This window comes from Psammomys obesus, unplaced genomic scaffold, assembly GCF_907164565.1.
Source record: "Psammomys obesus unplaced genomic scaffold, mPsaObe1.curated_primary_1811, whole genome shotgun sequence".
Lineage (NCBI taxonomy): Eukaryota > Metazoa > Chordata > Mammalia > Rodentia > Muridae > Psammomys > Psammomys obesus.
Window position 1 is genome coordinate 4,060,916 of NW_026596149.1, and position 21,701 is coordinate 4,082,616.

The window sequence follows — 21,701 nt, forward strand, 5'->3', positions numbered from 1 at the left end:
CCTTCCTTCCTTCCTTCCTTCCTTCCTTCCTTCCTTCCTTCCTTCCTCCCTCCCTCCCTCCCTCCCTCCCTCCCTCCCTCCTTCCTTCCTTTCCTCCTTCCTTCTTTTGGAATAGAGCTGGATTGTGGGTAGCTGGAGATGAGACTCTTGCTTCGGAGAAGATTGTTAGGTTAATTCAGATGATTGTTACTATTTGGATATGGCCTCGAAAAACCCAGCGTTTGACAGCATTTTCAGATTTACCCAGATGGCAGAATTAATGAGGCTTCTCTGACTTTGTCAATACTACTTTATACAATACACTCTGTAGTTACACTTATTTCTTCTGAGCCTTATGCTCCCAACTCATGAAGGTCTACTATTTCTTGACAAGAATTTTTTTTGAAGACCACAGATCTGGAATTTTGCTAGCTCTGTGACTTGACCTATCAAATCCACAGGCCATGAGTACTCACACAAATTAAAACCTGTGGATTTGAAGAGCCAGCGTAGTCAGTAAAGTGCTTACTGTGCAAGCTGAGGACCTGAGATGATTATCCAGAATCCATGTTTAAAAGAAGCTGAGTGTAGTCGTGTGGGCTTATGATCCTGATGCTGCATAGATAGAGGCAGGACTCCTGGGGCTCACTGGCCTTCTGGCTTACTCTAATTCATGAGACTCAGAAAATGAGAGACCCTGTATCAAAGAATAAGGTAGACACCTGAGGTTGTCTTCTGGCCTTCACATCCGTATGCACACATTTGTATGTGCATAAACACACACATGCACACCATATCCATGCATATATGCACACACATATATGTAAATAAATAAAGTAAGCTGGGCTTTTCTTTCCATATTGAGATTTTTAGATAATTTCATTTTGTCACAGTCTTTAGAGAAAGCTATATATAGATTAACCTACTATGAAAAAAATCACTGAATGGCAGGTTTGAAAAGGATATTGGAGAAAGTGTGATGTCTTGGCATCTTTTTATAGCTGTAAATATAACTGTAACTTTGCACAACCTGTCAGTAAGTCTGCTGTTTTGTAATCAGGTTAGCAAACTGTGTCTTCTAAAAAAGAACACCCGCATTTTCAGTCACTTTTGAACCCTCTTTCTAAATAGGACTTCATATGTGCTGCTAAGAGCAAACATATAAAAGTGGTGTTTCTTTACATGCACATATTTGAAGAGTTAAAATCCATTCTATTTTTTTTCATCTTAAAGTCCAATGTTAAGAATAGATGATTTTCATGAAATAATACATCGAAATTAGAAGTTTGAGTGATTAGGAAGATTGCAAGGTAGAAATAATTTTTCCCTTTCAAATAGAAAACCCTAGAATACGGTAAAGCAGTTTTTATTAACATTAGCTTGTTCTTGAAAGGCTCATGTGAACTTTTTCACTTGAACATGATTGGCAGGTTAACATTGCTTCAAGAAGTATGCCCTCCCACCCAAATGAGTTCCCATGCAAGTGGATATATCAGGGCTGAGTGGGCTAAAGGTTTCTTAGCACATGTGAGAGTGCAATTTGATTATGGTTTAGAAACAGATAGCATGATAGATTTCTTGAATGAAACATAGGGGAACTCTGCAGATATCTGTGAGACTTTATGTAATGTCATAGAATACATTTTGGAAAAAATCTTGCTAAATGTTATTACAGCCCTAAAGTATGGTAATCTACAGTGGCTCCATTTAAGGTCTAATGAAGGTCAAGTTTCAGTCCAACCCTCAGGGGAGCTTGCTGTCCATATCGACCTGTCTGTTGTCTGGAGCAGAGTGCAAAGTTGTCCTTAGAAGGGCCTGGTCTCCAGGGAATCTCTGGCTCCGGCATGAGAGGAAGACACTGTTTACTGCAGATACTTACTAGACTCAGTGAATCTACTGGCCAGCAACTTGACTGTCTGTGCTCTTGGTCTGAGTCAGAAGAGAAGATGAGGAAGAGATGACCCTCGGGACTCAGGGCCATGTGAGAAATGATCTCTTGGCAGTATTAGTTCAGGAAAAGTACAACAATGAACTTGAGCCATTTAGGTCAACTGTTCTTGTAAACTTTGGAAGAGTGACTTATATCATGATCCCATACCAACACAGCTCCAGATGTTGCAAAAAAAATGCAAATTGGGTCTGTGGGTGCTCAGAAAAGGCAAGAAAAATGTGAAGGCTTTTGAAGAATGCTAACAAAACATAGTTAAGATGATTTCAGTAGTTTTGGGGTTAATTCCAGTTTCCTGGAACATTGGTGCTGTGGGGTGATAATTTACTGGAGGGTGCTAGATCTTCCTGTCCCACATCTCATTGCACAAGGTTACAAAACCATAGAGAAACCACAGAAAGCGACACAGGTGAACATCAACAAAGAAGGGGCCTGGGAGGGTGGAGGAAACGCGTCCTTTGAGGAGCAGGTCCAAGCTTCGTGGATTTTATGCATCAAGTCACATTGGCTAGACGTGTCCTATATGTTTCAGCTGGGTGTTTGTGTTATGAGTCAGTGTTTACTTTCCTACAGGAAGCGAGCAAATGCCACTTCCCCGCCACCTGAATGTCACATTGAAAGGCAAGCTGCGTGTCTGTCCGATGAGACAATGTGTATCTGCATCACATGCTAGGTCAAAGCTTTCCTGTAACCCGCCTTGCTCTCTTTGGCTTTGCCTGTCTTCGTTTCTCACTATTCTTCCATTTCTTTTGTCTGGACTCTTTATTATGTTTATCTTTAATATGTTTATACATATTTATGAGCACAAAATGGCCTTTACATAGATGTGTACAATGTATAGCAATCAGTTTAGGGTCGCTGGCATATCTTTCATGCCACACAAATATATCATTTTTTGTGTGTTGGGACAGCTCAAGTCCTGTCTACTAGCTGTTTTAAAATAGCTAATGAATTGATGTCAATCATAGTCACCTTACGGTGCTGGAGAACATTAGAAGTTATTCTGATTGTATATATCCCTGTATCATTGTCCATTCTCTTTCCCTCCGCCCCTCCCCCATGCAAATATTTACTGCACTCACACTGTAAGCCAGGCACCAGTAGGCTTGGAGATGGTGTGAAGAAAGTACCCTGACAAGGGACGGGACAGCCAGTTCTTACTATCACAGAACTTTCATCAGAGGGGGAAGGGGGAGGCTAGTCAGAAAACAGGAATGAGGATGTGAAGCACAAGGGGAGAAAAGTATATTCAGAGCCTGTTCCTACCTAACTTGGCAGGCCAGGAATTCATCCTAGAGTGGGTGACATCTATGCAAGATCAGAAAGAAAAGCAGGGTTATCAAAGGGAGTGGAGTGGGAAACAGACGCTCCAGGCGAGAGGAAGGGTGTTTCCATGGGAGAGGGGAACAAGAAGGGTGAACTCTGAGGACAGAAGCAATCCTCTTGACCAGAGTACAGAATGAGTGAGAGCTTAGGAGCGGGCTGGACACACGGCCCCTTGGGGACAGGAGCCTGGGCTTTATTCTCAGATCAGGGGACACTATTACACCAGTGAGAGGTCTGGCCTGGCCATGTAACCAGATTTACACTTGGATCATTTATTTCAGCAATTTAGATAGGAAAGGCAAGACCAGCAAGTACTCTATCCTGTGTGTGTGTGTATCAGATAGAGATGTCACCTGGTTAATGTGTCAGATGTTAAGGTCACCCCAAGGTATATGACTTATTCATTTCAATCCCAATAAGAATGGGAAAACAGAAAACGGAGGAGGCATGTGTTTTAGGGATGGGAAGGGTGATAAATGGCTGAGCTGCAGGCTGACAGAGTTTGTGGTGGTTGTGGGATGTTCAAAGGGAAATTCCACTGAATCTGAAAACTGAGTTGTAAAGAAATCAGCAAATAGCAGGCCCTAAAGGCTGCAGGAATGGGAAGGATCTCTCAGGTGGTGGTGTGGAGTGAGCAGATGAGGCAGCCCTTGTGAGGTGCCTGTGGGGGTGTTCATGAAAGCAGATCCTGCAGGACCGAGAGAGGAAATAAACAGGGGAGAAGCAGCTAGGCTGGGACTGGGTGGGGAGAAGGAAACCGAGAAAAACCACATTTCAAAATAGAAGGATGGCCAAGCAAAAGAACTAAAAAGCACTAGATGCTTCCATGGGAAGACGTTGTCACTTCGGTGAGATATTCTTCTAGAAATAAACTGTAAGTGTGGTGCAGAGTTGAGATGAGAATTGAAAAGAAAGTGAACAAAGACAGTGAGGTGAAGCCACTTTTAAAGGAAATTTGGCTAAAGACTAGAAAGGTGGTATGCAAGCTAGAGTGGTGAGGGTGACGAAGGCAGGCATAATCAAAGTTGGGAGAATTTTGAGCGTGGCCCAGTGCTTGATCTAACAGGACGGAGTCTGGGGTTTAAGTTTTGGGAGAGAGAGAGAAAAACTAGCAACAGAGGGTCATGGGAAAGAGTGGAACCTACAATAAGGACGACATGACCTTAGGCAAGGGCACCTGTCCCTTTCACTGTGGCAGAAGGGAAGGGTGAAAAAATTGGTGTGAGAGCATTGCTTTTCCTGCATGTTGTTTTCATCATGCTCTTTCCCAATGCTTCTTCACAGACACTACCCGAAGCAGTCCTTCACCACAGTGGCAGATACACCTGAAAACCTTCGTCTGAAGCAGCAAAGCGAACTGCAGAGCCAGGTAACGGGCAGGAAGCTTGCTTTATGATGCCAGTACTAAAGAGGACCTTAACCCGTGCTTCTGAGAATGTTGTCACTGCATTGTTCATGCCAGTCGCCTGCCAGCATGGAGACTGGCAGCCGGGCTATGTGGGCATCCGGGTGAAAGTACTGAACATCCGCATTGCTCCCACTCTTGGATCATCCCCATATTCTCAGTTTTGTTATTCACATGGGACTAGGGCAAGCAAATGACTTCTGGTCAGAGTGAATGTTTCCCAACAAAATTGATTTATTTGGTCTTAAATATTTAAAAACATTTTGTAAATAGCTTTTCCGTGCTGCATCTGTGGGGGGAAACACAAGGTGTTAACTTGACCCAGTTGCATTGCCTGTGGGACTAACACTCTGTCTGTAGATCTAACACCAGCTTCTAGCTTTGTTTTCATCCTGTCACTTTATTCATATTTTTTCATATGTCACATTGACAGCATGAACAAAGATTAGAACGCCACAATTGGCTCCCAGTCAACCATTTTAGATGCCAACTTGCCTTCAATATGTTGAAGCACTTGGGCTAGGATTAGGGTTTTGAGTGGCAGGGTTTTTTACGGGGACACCTAATCTCAATGCAAAACACAGGACATCCTTTCAAAGAAGTTCCCTTGACTGACATGGTAGAGGGAGATGCCGAGTAAGTTCTTGGCAGGTTATCAGTCAGTGATGCAGTGAAAACCGCACCTGGGAGGGAGGGAGGACGAGAGGGGAGAGGTGGGAGGAAAGGGTAGCAGCCCCCTGAGATGTGGTGGTGTGGCCTTGCATGAGCTGCCCAAGTTCTTTGTACTTCAGTGAAGCAAGACAGTCTGCCTTGTTAGCGCTCAGGAGGTGGCCACGAGTATCATGTGAGGAAGTTTGTGAATGCTGTGATGGCAGTGTTCTAGAGAGCCCTGATATAAAAAGGGAAAAAGAGAAGAACTTGTGAAGAGAAGGGGTAGATAATTAATAATCTTTGAAAATGTGTGTCTGGAGTTCTGTTCCAGAGTTGACAGTTGCTTGGGGTGAGAAACCTTCTGTTGTGGTTTAGCTGCTCGTGATGGGAGCTTGTGACTGCCTTCAGTCTCTTTCTGTGGGACTTGGAACCATTTCTCAGTCCATTTGATGACAGGAATAGAGTGCAAAGTAGAATTCATTGTTGGTTAATATTGTGAAAATTGGTCGGGAGCTAAAGTATGCTTTGTATAAAATGTGAGTCCTGGTGCGCTAAGCCATTAATTTCAAAACGGGGCACTGGCTAAGGCAAGATGCTGTTTTGTGTTGGTGAAGACTTCCTTGCTTTACATCCCAGAGGTATCAGGACCCGGGCTCAGCCTATGTACATCACTACATCTTTCTTCTTTCCAAGTCAGCGGTCACCAGATAATTGTGGAGAACTAGTAAAGAACATATCAGCAAATAGAAATCAGTCCAGCAATCAAATGCTTATTTCCTGCCTGTTTCATACCCTGGTACAGCAGGAAATAACTTGGTTATAAGTTATAATAAGTTGGTTAACCCTCTTCTCACTGAGCCTACAGAGTAGTGAGGACAGAGGACAGCACACATAGGCAATAACTAGGCTTAATTGACGGTATAGACTCACAAAGAGGGTTCTGTGTGGATTGGATGGAATAGAGTTTCATGCTCATGTCTCAGTGTGATGGAGCCTTGAAGGTTGAGCAGAATCCCACAGCAACATTGACTCTGTCTTTTATAAGCACACAGCTGACTCCCTTTGGGCATAGTGATCAGTTGTGTGTGTCTTCAGTTCAGTTGAAGAGCCTGGACCTAATGGCTCCCTCCTGCATGCATGGCTTTGAAAATACAAACTGAAAAGGAGCTTGTGGCTTTGTGGACGGCTAATTTCCTTCTTCCCCATGTAGCAAGCTGCTGACTTTGGAACTAGCATGAACAGATGATACCACGTGGGTGGGACAAGAGCTAACAGGAGTACTGTGGGAGCCCAGGCCGTGACCAGCCTCAGATTCTCTGTACGATTTTGCTCAACTACAAGCTCCTTTACAAAGAAAGGGAAGCAAGCCATTGGGCAGGCAATGCCGGAAGTTCACCTCTGTTCAGGAAACATGGACCCATTTCCTCCCATGTACAAGAACTGGGAAGTGGGTCAGGGGTATGAAGTCATTGTCTTCATCACCGTCCTTGCTGTTTTCCAAGCACGGAAGAGCAAATATTTAATTACCTCCCAAACAGCCCTCTGAGACAGGTGTTGGTTGTTGTTTTCTTATTTACCTGAAACATCTTATAGAGGAATTAAATAACTTGATCTTCCATGCTTACCTAATAAGGGATCAAACTTAGAACTAAACCTGGATCTGTGTGTTCCTAATGCCAGTGTCCTGGTCCTATTGCTCTGAGAAAGCCTAGAGAAAAGATAAAGCAAACCATTGCTGTGCAAGGAGTGCTCAGCACATGTGGAGAGGAACCGTGTGCTGTCGGAGCAGGAAGAGGCCGCTGGTGTTTTGTCCGAGAGGTTACATTTCTGCTAACCTCTTTTGAAAAAAACAAAACAAAACAAAACAAAACAAAAAAACCATAGAACGATATCTTCCCTAATTGTACTCCTTAGTAACGGCATTTAAAAATCTAATTTTAATTTATTAAATGATCTGATCCTGCAACAGACCATTTCCTTAGAGTCTTGATCTCTGCAATTCTGAGCAGCTCACTGGTTTGGGAGGAAGATCAACTGTTAATTTTTTGTTTACTTATTTTGGCAAATTGTGATGTTACACGAATTAAATAGATTCATATCTCAGAGTTTTCAAATTCTGAAATCTTTTAGAATTCTTCGCCTAATACTAGTTATGTTCTCTCACATCATTAGCTGATTTATCAAGTGAAAAAAATGAAGGAAACAACAAAATTAATTTTCAGTCCCGTCTAGGCAAATATCTATGGTTACCTGTCATTATCTCTACCTTTTCTTCTTTTCTTCCCTTCCCAGCATTTTCTGGAGGATCACTGGTGCTTCCAGCATTCTTAACTCCTCCTCCACCCCTTCAAGTGTATACTGGCTCTATAGGTGCCAAGTTGTCCCCAGGAAGCAAATGCCGGAAGCCAGCAAGCACTCCAGAAGAAGCATCTCGGGACTGTGCAAAACAGTGTCTCACAGACATACAGCATACAGCTTGCATACAGCTGGGGACATCCACGTGGCCAGCCACGAGTGTGGTGGACGTGGATTGCTCTGGAACCCGACGATCAAGAGGAAGGGAAAGCTCTTTTATCCTTATTAGCTCCCCTTTCATCAGGTATCACCAGGTGAACCTCTTCAAAAAAATTGCATCAGTGGTGCTCATGACCCCACTGGCCTGAGTAACCCATTCAACAAGGAGAGCAAGAGGAATTTTCTCTTCAGTGGAGAAATCACTGTGGGGCATTAGGTTTTTAGAGCTCACTTGGGGATCAACATCTCCTTTTTATGGTATTAAATTGAGCCCTACCTTGCCGAGAGGTGGTTTAGTGGGTAAAGGCACTTGCCACCAAGCCCGAGGACCTGAGTTCAGTCCTTGAGAGCCGCATGATAGAAGAAGGAAACCAAACGTTCCAAGTTATCCTCTGACCTCCATATGTGTGCCATGACGTGTGTACAAGAGCATTCACACATGCACACTCACACGTGAGGAATGTAATAAAAAAAAAAAGGTAAAAAAGAAATTGAGCCTCGACTTCCGCAGAGCTAACTTTCAAGTGAAAATTGGAAGCCAAACATTTAACTTGGAGAACTCTTAAATGTTTAAGACCCTCAGCCAGATGAAAGCTCCTTATGTAGGGAGTCCCCTGAGCTTACTGTTTAATACTCTGTTATAGGAAATGCCTATCTTCCCAGCCTGGGTGGTCCGCACTCTCTTTGAGAAAGAGAATGCTCAAATATTGTCAGTTCTCTGGGTCAGGAGTCTATAGACATTTTTTATTGCTAGGGAGATGATTTTTAAAACAGTTATCCAGTGTATGCCCACCTCTGCCCCTTGGAAAGAGAACAAAGTGTGTACCCTAGGGACAAACTCCTACTCCTCTCTGATTCCCACTTCTCTTTACTATCCCACTGCCAGGGCTTTGGGGGACCTTGAACTTTAGAGGACACAACTTTGAAAGCTACTATTCAAAATGAAGATGAAATGTTAGTAGCATCTCTACTTAATTAACGGTAGGGAAGCACTAGGGATTGGGCCTTGCCTTGTTCTTTAGTGGAGGATGATTGTGGCCAGGATACAGATGGTTTGTACTCCTTGTTGGTTCTGCTTTCATCTCTCAAGCTTTTGCAGAGGCGTAGAAAACACTCATCATAGAGGGTAGCTTATGATAGCAGTTAGCATTAAGAGGGAACATGATTGCTTTTATAGGGAGCATAGTGAGTCAGATATGTTTGTGAGCATGATGGAGACATGCTCACCAGAAGCCCCACAAATCTCACACGGGGAGTTTTGTGGCATGCCTCTCTCTCTCTCTCTCTCTCTCTCTCTCTCTCTCTCTCCCTTCTCACTACCTTCCTGTCCTTCTTCATTCCATATTCCATTTTGAGAGGGTCTTCTTCAGCTACTCTTGGGTGTTTAGGTGACACCCAAGAGAGTGTTAGTGATTGCCCAAAGCAAGTGGCAATTGCATTTTGAGAGGCATTCTCTGGTGTCTGGGGATGGGGCTCAGTGGCAGAGTGCTTGCCACACTTTTCTACAGCTCTGAGCCCCACCCCAAGAGCTGGTTTTCTTTTTAAGGGAAAGTAGCAGTTGTGACATGACCTTTAGAGACAATTGAGATTATTGTACTGATATTGTTATATTTTATATGTGTGTGCATGTCTGTGAGCATGAATTTATGTGCCCAGATATGCTTGCCTCGTCATGGTCATGCAGAGGCCAGAGGTCTCCTCTGGTGCTCTCTACCTTACTGATTGATTGATTGTTGATTGATTCATTGATTGATTGAGATTGACCCTCTCACTGAACCCGAAGTTAATTGTTTCACCAAGCCCTGGGGACTGCCTGTCTCTGACTCCCAGAGCTGGGGTTACAGACATGTGCTTCTTTTACCTGAGTTCCCGGGTCACACACTCTGCTCCTCATTCTTGTACAGCAGCCACTTTACCCACTGAGCCATCTCCCCGGCTCCTTAATTATCATATTTATTTTTGTTTGACATGGTAGTTCAGGCTCGTCTCAAACCCATGATTTTTGCTTCTGCCTCTTAAATGCTGGCATAATAGGCATGAGTAACAACACCCAGTTAAAAATAACGTTATTGCTGTGTGTATGTTCAACTGTGGGCACGTGTGTGTTACGACCCATGTGAGGAGGTCAGAAAACAACTTTCAGGTGTCAGTTCTCTGCTTCCCCCTTTAGGCGGATTCTCCCATGATTCTCATGCTTTTGTGGATGTGGAGGTAAAAGTTCATGGAGAGAGGCTTTGGTGTGTTTCTCTTCGATGTTTTGAGCTCATGAAAATAAGGAGAGATTATGTCTCCTATCTAGGAAGGGATGAATGTGAATAAGAACTTCAAAGGAGAAACATGAATCCACTGACAAAGTGTGTTTCTGTCAGGGAACAGAGAATGCTGAGCAGATGCTAACTCTAACTTTGAGACTTTGCCATTTTCTATAATTTCCCATAAATCACCCCTCTTACTCCTGACTAAAATGGTGTAAGAGACAACAGTATCAATAGTGAGAGACAGGAGGATAGACGAGATGTTTTGAAGTGCTGTGTTATGACAGGGTTCTGGACCCTTTAATTGCAAGGGCCTGGTACTGTCCTTTTTAGTCTTCCAAAACAACCCACTGTCCTTCCATATGTTTCCTGAGTCTCAGCACAGCTGATTCATTGATGACTTTTCCGCTTTTCCAACCTGCACCTCTTGATGGAGGCTGTGGACATTGTGCCTGTGAGCAGGCCACAGATTACTTTGCCACTATTAAGTGTTCTAGAATCTGTCTATCTATCTATCTATCTATCTATCTATCTATCTATCTATCTATCTATCTATCTATCTATCTATCTATCTCTCTTCCCCCTCCACAACTTTGGATTTTATACGTAAGGATTCAACCTGTAAGTCAAAGATATTTGCAAGAGAAATTGAATATGTATACTATGTCCTAGATTAAAAAAAAAAAACAAAAACAGAAAACAAAAAACCCCCCAAAAACCCAAACCTGTCACCAGTCTCTAAACAATGCACAGTATTTATGTGGCATCTATATTATGATAGGAGTTCTAAGCAATCTAGAGATGACATGCTTGTACCATAGCATCTTATATAGGGGGCTTAGGTGCCTGTGGATTTTAATATTAGTACATGGGCAGGAGGTCATCTTAAAGCCAATTTCCTCTTGTTACTGAGGGACAGTTACAAAGCCTATCAGTCCCTTGGTCTGGAGTCATGTGCTTTCTCTCCCTTAAGTCATGTTCTGCCATAGTAGTCACACTTGACCCCAAAGAAGGGAGCAAAGAGCGTGCCACTTTGTGAAGGAGGACTGTGGTTCTCTGTGTAGGAAACCTGCTGCTATTCCTGGCTAAGGTAGGTAGGAAGAAGGCTTTGATCATGGCTTCTCTTGTGCTGTCTGAAGTCCCTGAGAAAGAAAGTAGAAGATATCTTAGATACATGGAAGAAAAACTTCTAAGGGCAGAGGACCACCCCCAGAAGATATACCCCAGACCACCCCCCTTAACATCTGGGGCTTCTGCACGATGGTGGAAAGCGTGAGAGCCAGAGCTACGTTCTTCATACCCAAATGTCTTCTGAGATATAGGAGGAAGGACAAGTCCCAGGGTGCCTGTAGGGAGCTGTCGAGGGCACTCCCAGGGTACCTCCAATGGGGACTGAGGTGCCCTGTATCCAAGGGAGAATTGTGTTAGCTAAGTGAGGTGGTTAGTTTTGTGAGAGTCAAGGAATCTGCAGATTATTATTACTTTTTTCTGCACCAAGGGAGAACACACACTATGAGGCCAACAGCCACAGTCATGGACATCATATATTTGTAGGGTACCAAGCAACAAAGAAGGGTACCAATGCCACCAATGCCACCAACGCCAGAGGATTTTAACCAAGGACAAAGGAATGTGAATGTGAGTCAAAGATTTCCCTTCCTCTCCAAAGCCAACAGAGCCCTCACTTCTCACAGGGACATAGACGCCATCTTGACGATGAAAATAGGAGCATGGAAATGATCTGAATTGACCACAACTCTTTGTTTAAGTCTTTTGGAATGGACTCTGTACAGTAGCTAGAACTACATTTAGTTCCTCCAATCCCAGTGTGGCAGAGGAAATACAGAAGCTTTCTTTTGTATTTCAATCCCTTGTGTATAAATTGTTGATTTGTCAGACACACTTATAAAATTGCCTTCAGTTTTATATGATGTCCAACTTCTGTACAAAAGTTTTCAGCGCAATATCTCAAGTTAGCAATTAAAGAATTCTGCCCAAGAAGACATTAGAGCATCCATGCCATTTGTCATGGCATCGTATGACCATTTGCTTCCTTTTACCTCTGACTGACAATCCTGAGTGGATGGTCCCTCAGATATGAAAAAGTTATTCAGAGAATTCACTTCACTTTGGAAGATGGGCCTAAATTTACATGATGTATGCTCAAGACAACACAAAGGAAGATGAGAACGGCTGGGGGCACAGTGTCCATACAGCTGGTAGCGAGGGACCAGGGTGTTCATTTTCCCGGGCTTCACATCTTTTGGTGTTGAGCAGTCATTTTTATTTCTGTAGAGGAACACTAATGGACTTAGAACAGTCACACAGTATCTGCCCCATAACCACATGTGTAAGTAGTGAAAATATGTGACATTAAAAACCCTTCAAAAAACAAGGTTTAGGTAAAAATACATTTCTAAATTTTTAAACTTTTTCTACACTATAAATTTTGTTTTCCTTATTACAGTTGTTAATTTTTTCTAGCCCCCATTCAAAATCATTCGTAACATTTCTTTTATAATTTTTTGGGTATGGTGTATGTATATGTGTGTCTGCACGTGTGCGTGTGCGTGTGCGTGTGTGTGTGTGTGTGTGTGTGCATTCACATGGAGGTCGGGGGATATTGGCACCCTGATCTGTTATACTCGGCTTTGTTCCTTTGACACAGGATCTCTCACTGAACCAGGCTGGTGGCAGTTCTCCTGTCTCCTCTGCCAACAGCGCTGGGGTTACAGGTTTGTGTGTGATCATGCCCAACTTTTTTATTCCTGTGCTGGGATGGTGTTCAGGTCCTCATTCTTGCACAGCAAGCCCTCTTACCCACTGAGCCTGCTCCCCGACACCTACTTTATAACTCTCTTAGATGCATCACAAGACTTTTAGTATTTTCTAAGGTTGATAATCAGGATAATTGTACTCACTAGCATACTTTGAGGAAGCCTCTTAGCTGTTTTAGCTTACCATCCTTTATGCTGTTTATATTTCATCTTCTGAGTCTCTTCAATTATGTAGTAGTGTATGTACATTGAAAAATTGTCCTTATAGCTCTGGGAGTACAGCTTGGTGCTAGAATGTATGAGGCTCTGGGCTCGGTCCACAGCGTCATGGACAGGCTAGCTTTGTCTCTCTACAGTGCTGTTGTTTGCTCTTTGCCCTATTTTCCTTTCTGTAAGCAAACTACTTTGTCAGCCTCAAACTCGAGTTGATTCACTGGGCTTAAAGATAAGGTCACATATGATATCCGTGGCTCTCAGTCTTTTAGCTTCCTTACCCTGAGAGGCTACTGAAGTGCCCTCCTGTTCCATTAACTCAGCAGGCACATTAATTAATACTCTTAATTAATTAGCCGAGAGATTAATTAATTATTAAAGAGATTAATTACAGACTGAAATGTGACCTCTTCTTTCTCTGGTGGCTGATGTTTCAGAGAGAGATAGGGAGGCATATCAGGCTAGGGAAAAAGCCCAAAGCAGAAGACAACCACTTAAGATGAAGGACTTCTGTCCTCCCCACAGCCTTTGTCAAATTTAGGGTTTCGGAAGTGTAGTGGGCAGGAGGAGACCCAAGCTGTCTATCCCAGTAGCTTAGTCTCCCATCCGAAGCCCATGGAAGACATACGTTGTGATGGGAGCCCAGGATGGTCTCAGGGACCCTGGGATGAACTTGCAATTTCTTCAGTTAATTTTGGAATTTAGATGATGCTCTGAAACCTTTTCCTTGGGCTGGAATCAGATAACAACCTGAATCTACAGGACAATATTGAGCTCAGAAAAGGCCTCTGCCTTAGCTCTGTGGACAGACAGCAGCAGCACATGATACAGACTTAGAAACTTATTATTTCAACTCTCAGAATATATGTATGTGATAATTACTATTTTTTTAACAACAACAACAACAAAAATCTGACCTAACTACCATTTCACTTTTCTTTAGAATTTTTCCTTAGAAATTAATGACTTTCCAACTGGGAAAAGGGAGGAAGCGAGGCAGTGAGGAAGGAAGGCAAGGAGGGATGAAAACAGGAGCTACCGCTGGTGATGGTGGGGGTGGGAGATCAAATACGTTTCTTTACTTTTTAAAATAAAAAAAAATGTATCATCAAGTGAGAAAATAAAATGTTTAAACCAATTGCCCTTTTGGTGAACAATGTAGGTTGATAGAAATTTATATGTATTATGAAAATTAATTTTAAAGGTGCCCAACAAGTGGAGTGAAAAAAAAAAAAAAAACAAGCATGAAGGCAATGGATATATTGACTGAGAGCAAATGCCTGTGAATTGAGAGTAAGACTGTGAATATGTGAACTGAAATTAAAATAACAGGCAAATAAAAACTGAAGTGTGTCAGAGATAGTTCAGACAGAAAACACCAACTTATAGAACCATATGCCAAAATTGTTTAATCACCCATTACGAGATTTTTCTCTCAGTAAGTCGGTGACCTTTCAGAAGGCCATTTGTAACTGTCTAACAAAATATCCTCGAGCAAGGCAAACATTTACAATGGTTAGTTGTGATATATTTTAGGAGCATCCCCTAAAATTAACAGGGCAATAGTGTTTGTTACTAGATATTTTTATCATAGCTACATCATCTATATCTATCTGTCTATAAAAAGATATGTAATATAATACTGGACAAAAGTAGCAGCATTGATTCACCTCTAAATTGTCTGGAACGTGTAAGTATATGATATAATCAATAAAGGAATATAATGGCAAAACCCCTCAGTGATTAAAAATGAAATTTTCATGGAAGCTGTTTTTAAAAAATAAATGGAGGTTTCATTATTTTTTTTAAAAGCAGCTTCCATTTGGACAGTTAATGTGCTGTCTCCAAAGTAAGATCTCTATTTGGACCTCCAAATATATTGGTTGTACTGTTTTTATTTTATTTTTTTTCCTGAGATAGGAATCTTAATATATAGCCTGAGTTGCCCTGTGATCCTGATGTCCTTCTGCCTGAACCTTCTGAGGGCAGAGATTACAAGAAATGGATGGACCTTTTCAATTGAGTATTGCTCACTACAAAGTATCTCAAGAGAGCAATTAAAACTTCTTTCCTGAATGACTAAGTATGTTGAGCATTTCTTTAAGTGTTTCTCTGCCATTCGATATTCCTCTGTTGAGAATCTCTGTTTAGCTCTGTACCGCATTTTTAAAATGGATTACTTGGTTTGTTGGTGTTTAACTTCTTCAGCTCTTTATATATTCTGGATATTAGCCCTCTGTCAGATGTAGGGTTGGTGAAGATCCTTTCCCAGTCTGTACCTAGGCCCAAGGGGTCCTGCAGAAATGATAATCCAACTAAGGACCATGCATTGAAAGGACCTAGAGCCCCTGCACAAATGAAGCTTACTGGCTGCTCTGTTTCCAAGTGGGGTCCCTAGTAAGGGGAGCAGGGGCTGTCTCTGACATGAATTCAGTGGCTGGCTCTTTGATCACCTCCCCATGGGGGGTGCAGCCTTACCAGTCCACAGAGGAAGGTGATGCAGCCAGCCTTGATGAGACCTGATAAGCTAGGGTCAGATGGAAGGGGTTGGGGTCCCCCACTATCAGGGTACTAGGGAAAGGGAATAGGGGGAGAAGAGGAAGGGCAGGACTGGGAGGAAAGGAGGGAGGGGGCTGCAGCAGGGATACAAAGTGAATAAATTGTAATAAATAAATATATAAATAAAATTAAATTTAAAAATAAAAACAAAACAAAAAAACCTTCTTTCCTATATTTCTCCCTCTGTCTCTCCATCCCTTCATCCCTCTCTCCCCCATTTCTTCCTGTAGTGGAAGTTTTGGTTGTTAAAGTAGGTTTAAAAAGGGTCAAAGGCTATATCTTGCCTTCTGATAGGAGGATCAAGATGATGGCAAATCAGAAATGAAGGTGACACAAATTTGATCTCAATTAGTTCTGGATTTGATTTTCCCGACACTCTGCCTGCTTATGTGGCATTGTTATTGACAGACTTGGATCTGTGTCTGTCTTCTAAGGGAACCTAATAGCCGTCTTTTGGTACAGAAGTGGCTTTTTTCAACACACTGTACTTTTAGACCACCACAGCACATGTGCCAGATTTGGAACTGTTTATGCCAGAGAAGTCAAGAATAGTGAAACCATGAGTCCTGTTAAGTAAACAACCTTAGAGGTTTAAAACAATCTCATTTATAATGGGTCTAATGTTTATAAACCACATACTAAAGCAAAGCTTAAGTATCTTTGTACTAGTGGACAAAGAACAGTCTTTCCAGGCTCATCTTAGAACTGAGTGTGTGTCTGCAGCGTACTGGCCTGAAGACCTCCTGTCCAGTCCCCTCCCCTTCAGCAAGTTGGTCAGTGCTTGTGTGGGAGAACTTGGTGATTTCTAGGGGTCTGTAGTTTTTCATTTCAGAATGTTTTGTTCTCTACTGGTCTATCACTTAAGTCTAAGTGTGTATATAAAATATACATACATGCACAAATGCAAATAATATACATATACAGTATTCCTGTATTTATCATGTATATACATATAAACACATACATACTATAAAGATAACTCAGAGCATTAGCTCTTCATAAAACACAGGACAGACTGAGAAAACATCTACATCTTTTCTTTCCTGCTACTAATGGCTGAATTTTATACTGGATACTTGTCTTGGTGACTTTCTGCTACTGTGAGAAAACACCACGTTACAGGTCTACTACATAACGTGCACACATGGGCCGCTTTTATCTACTCAGATTTTTCCCATTCCAGAGGGCACATACCCGTCTCATAAGCAAAAGCTCAAGGAGTCCCCACCTGTTTTGTGAGTATCCCCCTTTTCACCTTCAGTGTTGGGGACAGAAAACAGAGTCTTGTGCATTCCAGGGAAGAGGTCTGCCACTGGGCCCCACTTTTGGCTTTCTTACTGTCTCTTATGCTAGATTTGAACACACTGTGTAACCCAGGCTAGCCCCAAACCACTTCTTGTCTGCTACGTGCTGGGATTATAAGTACACTCCATCATGTTCTGCTTAGCGTTTTAAAAATGTCTGTTTTTTCTTCCTTCATGTAGATTTTGAACTAGCAGCTAGTAACCTTATCAATCCGGTGGTTATTGCTCAATAGCCATGCTATCCAAGTGTCGGGATTATAATATGACATTTAATGGTAGGGATAATGTGTGATAAGGTAGCATATGAAGCGAAGGAGAGGGAATGGGACGTAATTTCATGAAAATCAGGAGCCTTGAAAGAATGAAGCACTAGGCACTTTCCTAAGAGGCGATACACAGCCTGCTTGGCATTAATTACAAGTAGGGAAAAATCATGCTCTTCTCAATTTTAAACCATTACCAGCAAAGAAATCTCACGGACAGGCTTGTTGGCATTTCCTTTAATTGATTCTGTGTAAAGCTGTTTCAATTGTTTATTGGTTTAATCTGGTTACATTTGCTGAAAGTCTCTCTCAGGCCCCACAGTGTGTTTTTTCTGTGGGGCTGAGGTGAGAATGGGAGAGAAGCCAGTGGCTGACAGAAAAGTAGAAGAGGCGTCTCGAACCTCAACTTCCATGTGTCATAGAGTCTCCTCAAGAGATGAGCTCTCAAACCTGCAAACACTAACGCTTCCTTTCTCCTGTATCTCATTTAGCTCCTTCATCTCATCCTCTGTGGTTGGATGTGTTTACCTTTCTTAGGAAGGAGGCCAATGATAACTCCATTTTCTTTACCTAGATGGAACGGCCAAGCTTCTTTGAAACAATCCAGAGAAGCAATGATGTGTGAGCTGGTTTGGGAAAAACAAAACAAAACAAAACAAAACATAACAAAACAAAACAACAAACAGGAAACAAAAACTCAAACCCCTTTCTTTCTTTCCCTGCTCTTCCTTTCTTGTTCCTTGTTATGCCAGTCCCAAATGTTTTGGTTTGCTTCCTGGGCTCCGGAAGGGTCTCTCAACAAAAAGGCCAGGTTGGTTGTCTTCTTGACACGTTAGAGATGATAGACTCGTGGCTTCTATCCTGTTTTGGGTCAGAAATTGAATTGGAAATGTGATGAAAACTCTGAAGTTTCTTTGATGGAGAAGTACCACCTAACTTTAAAATTCATTCTCCTAACTCGATATTGTCACTTCTAGGAGTTCAGAGTAAAGGGAAAAGTTTGCTGGAACCCTAGAGAACTCTTAGATGTACATGGAATGGCTAAATCGGCCAAGGAGGAAGTGAGAACTGACTCAGCGACCTCACAAAGGCTGTAGATGTTGCAAGAAGAGATTATGAATACCCTGCCTTCTAGGCATGATTAAAATATTAACTGTTTTGGAAATTTGAGTGCTACTATATACTATACTTTTAAGAAAAGCCATCTAATGACAAAATTGAAACATACATACTCCTTATGCAGCAGTTTTACATCCCGGGAATTTCTTTTGTCCATAAACACAAAATGAGTAGCAAAGATGGCATCTGTGTACACACTCTGTGGTTTAAAAATGTGGCCTGCAGATTTAAGTTCTCAGCATTTTACGTCTTTCTCTATGGCAACACCTTACAGTTCAGATTAGCAGGGACACATTAGCCAGTCTGGGTAAAATGTACTTGCTGACTCTTTAGGTGGCCTCCCTCTGAGTTAACTTCTCCATGGTTATTCGGTGTTTTAGTAAATATTTATTGAGTGCCTTTTATGAAGCTTTGTCCTTTGGAGTGCTCAAAGAACTGAGATATGATACCCCTGCCCCCAAGTGTGAGTGTGTGTGTGAGTGTGTGTGTGTGTGTGTGTGTGCACATCAAGGACTGTTGGCATTTGAACTCAGCATTTTGTTAACGATGCATGGAACTTCTTTTTCTTCTTTTCTCCTGTTAAGCTCCTGTGTAAACATGAAGCAAGTTAGGTGCTGCTGTCATGCATGCCAGTCAGAACTAAGGATTAGAGTAAGGTGAGGTCTAGAGTTTTTTTCTTTTGACTCTGTAAAATGACCACTTGTCATTTCTCAGTTTTCCCATAAAGCTGCCCGTAGACCTTGGAAGAATAATCCTGAGAAAAATTTCAGTGAAAACATTTTCTTTTTTAGATTAGGGTTTAACTAGGTTTCCTGGCTACCTTCCGCGGTTCTGTAGACCTGGCCCCTGATACACTAACCATACGGCCCAGAAAGGTGCCTGCTTAGTTGGTGCCCCATGTGTTGCTATTTGAGGACCAGTATATACGGATTTCATCTCAGATAATGAAACTCCTGGGCCTTGTTTCTCAGAATTTCCCAAGACTCTCAGTCTTTGAATGCCTTCTCCACCTGACATGGAGCTTTAACATTTTGCCACATGGAAACCAGTCCACATCTCACAGACTAAGGTGAGTGTGTGCGATACCTGTAGACATGGCTCCTGCAGCAGGCTGTGCAATGCCCACCGTTGTTCCCGTTCCAGCTTCTTCAGGTGCCAGCGCTGCCACCAGCTACACAAAACACCTTCCTAAGGGCAAAGACACCAGAGGTCAGAGCCAAACTCTAATGGCTTAAAAAATGTCAACAATCTGAAGCTCAAAATCCAATATATTTATTTTTTTAAATTAATTTTGTAGTTTGTAACCTTAAGAGTAAAATAAGAATTGTACCCATTACACCACTGTGGGGAGGATTCTTTATTCTTTGAACTTTTTAAAAAAATAAATTTCTGTAACAAAGAACTAAAAGTGTTTTTCAGAAATTTGTAATTCTTTTTACATTTCTAAGAATTTGAGCTGTATCCAAATCTTGAGATAGATTTCCCTGAGGTCTCAAATAACTGATTGAATGAGACTTGTTCATACTCATAGCAAAGTTATATGAGCAGTTTTTCTATAGCCCATGTGTAACTGTACTATGTAGAGAGCCTTTATCCTTTTCTGATTTGAAAGGTCCTGTCTGAGAACCTTTTATCTCCTCAGCAGGGTTTATGCAACCCAAGTCGATGCAAGAAACCCATGACATCATTCTTCAATCAATAGTCATCGATTGACAAGACTTAGTTTTAGTGTTGTGTATTAGGTACCAGGAGGGTCATGGGAACAAAAAGCCATGATTTTTATCTTTGAAGAACAATGCAGTTCAGAAAGTAGCTCAAACCCGCATGTTATGGCATGCTTCTGTAACAAAAGGCCATTGAAGTAAGTGCTCGTAGGGCTGGGGAGGGGTTGGAGACGAAGGACATGTGTTCTGTTGAATTTTCAGGAGACAGGTAATCAGGAACATGGCAGAAAAGGCAGCATGTTGGATGCCATGGAAGGCCAGTCAGGTGACCTGCGTCTCCAAGGGCGAGGGGAAGTGTGGTAGTAACAGCCCAAATGCCAGTTAGACTTCCATTGCTCTGAAAGAGAACCCGAGTTAAGCAACTTAGAAAGACAAAAGGCATATTTTGCCTCACAGTTTTAGAGGTTTTGTTCCTCAGTTGAACTCTTTCCTATAAGTTCCTTTGAGAGACATTTATAGTCCAAAGTACAACTGCTGAGCTTCTCAGGAAGGCCAGGGGAGAAGTCATGAAGAGACTGTGGTATGATCAACAGTGGTAGGTGTGCAACAGAAGTGGCTGCTGAGGTGGCTCAGTGGGCAAGGGCACGTGCCACAAAGCCAGGCAGCCTGGATTTCATCCCTGGAGCTCCTGCCGAAAGCCACGTGTGTCGGTTGTTGTGCATCTGCGGTCTTATGAGTGAGGTAGGGCATGGAGACAGGGTACTGCTGGAAGCTCTCAGGACAGCTGGCTCGGAGAAGGGAGAGCAACAGAACCAACAAGAGATACCCTGTGAGGAGATGCCTGAAGAAAGAGAGGCCTCAGACCTCCTCCACTGCACAGCCTCCCTCCCTCCGCAACAACATTTAAGAAGCAGGGAACCAGCTGCTTTTTAAAACGAGCTGGTTATTAGTGATGTTGAGGGCTGGTAAAGCGATAGAATGAAAATAATCACAAAACTATTAAAACTATCATACTGGGTTCAGACCATGGCTTTCACGTTTAACCTCAATGAGAAGGGACGCTGAATAGTATTGAGAAAGAAACTTGATTATTTGCTTTTTCAAAAAATTTATTTTTTATATTAATTACAGTTTATTCACTTTGTATCCCAGCTGTAGCCCTCACCCTCATCCCCTCTCAATCCCATCCTCCCTCTTTCATCTCCTCCCAAGCCCCTCCTCAAGTCCAATGATAGGGACTGACCCTAGCTTATCAGGTCTCACCAGGACTGGCTGCATTGTCCTCCTCTGTAATCCTTTTAATTTCTGTGGATTCTAATTTTTGAAAATTCATTTATATAAGGAAATGTAAATATCACATCACAGATCTCTGACATGACAAACATCGCACAGTTTAGCAAAACTTTGTAGAGTTTCACACAATGGGTGCTCAGCAGGCGCTAGATGACTGAGTTCTGGTACTCATCTCACAAAGGAAAAGGCAATACGGTAAGAGGTTTTCATTTGTCCTAGCATAGGACAAAACTACTACAATTGTTTGTGAATAATTTTCATGACTCATGTCAGTAACTATTATAAAGTAACATTTAAAAGAGCAATATCATATCAACATGAAAAAAAAAAGACTCCCTCCTGCCCACATCAGAAATATATTCTTTTTGTGTAAAAAGTACCTACTTCTGTTCAGAGGTTGGCATTTGTAACGAGCACAGTCCTTTCATATC

At 42.2% G+C, this 21,701-nt stretch overlaps 1 protein-coding gene across 1 annotated transcript in view; it reads left to right on the forward strand.

The window, feature by feature from the left end:
* The window catches only part of Nebl (nebulette), a 365,083-nt gene that overhangs the window by 127,748 nt on the left and 215,634 nt on the right, over positions 1-21,701 (forward strand). The window contains exon 3 of the mRNA XM_055593780.1: positions 4,538-4,622. Coding sequence (XP_055449755.1) covers positions 4,538-4,622 — 85 coding nt within the window. The remainder of the gene's footprint in view (positions 1-4,537; positions 4,623-21,701) is intronic.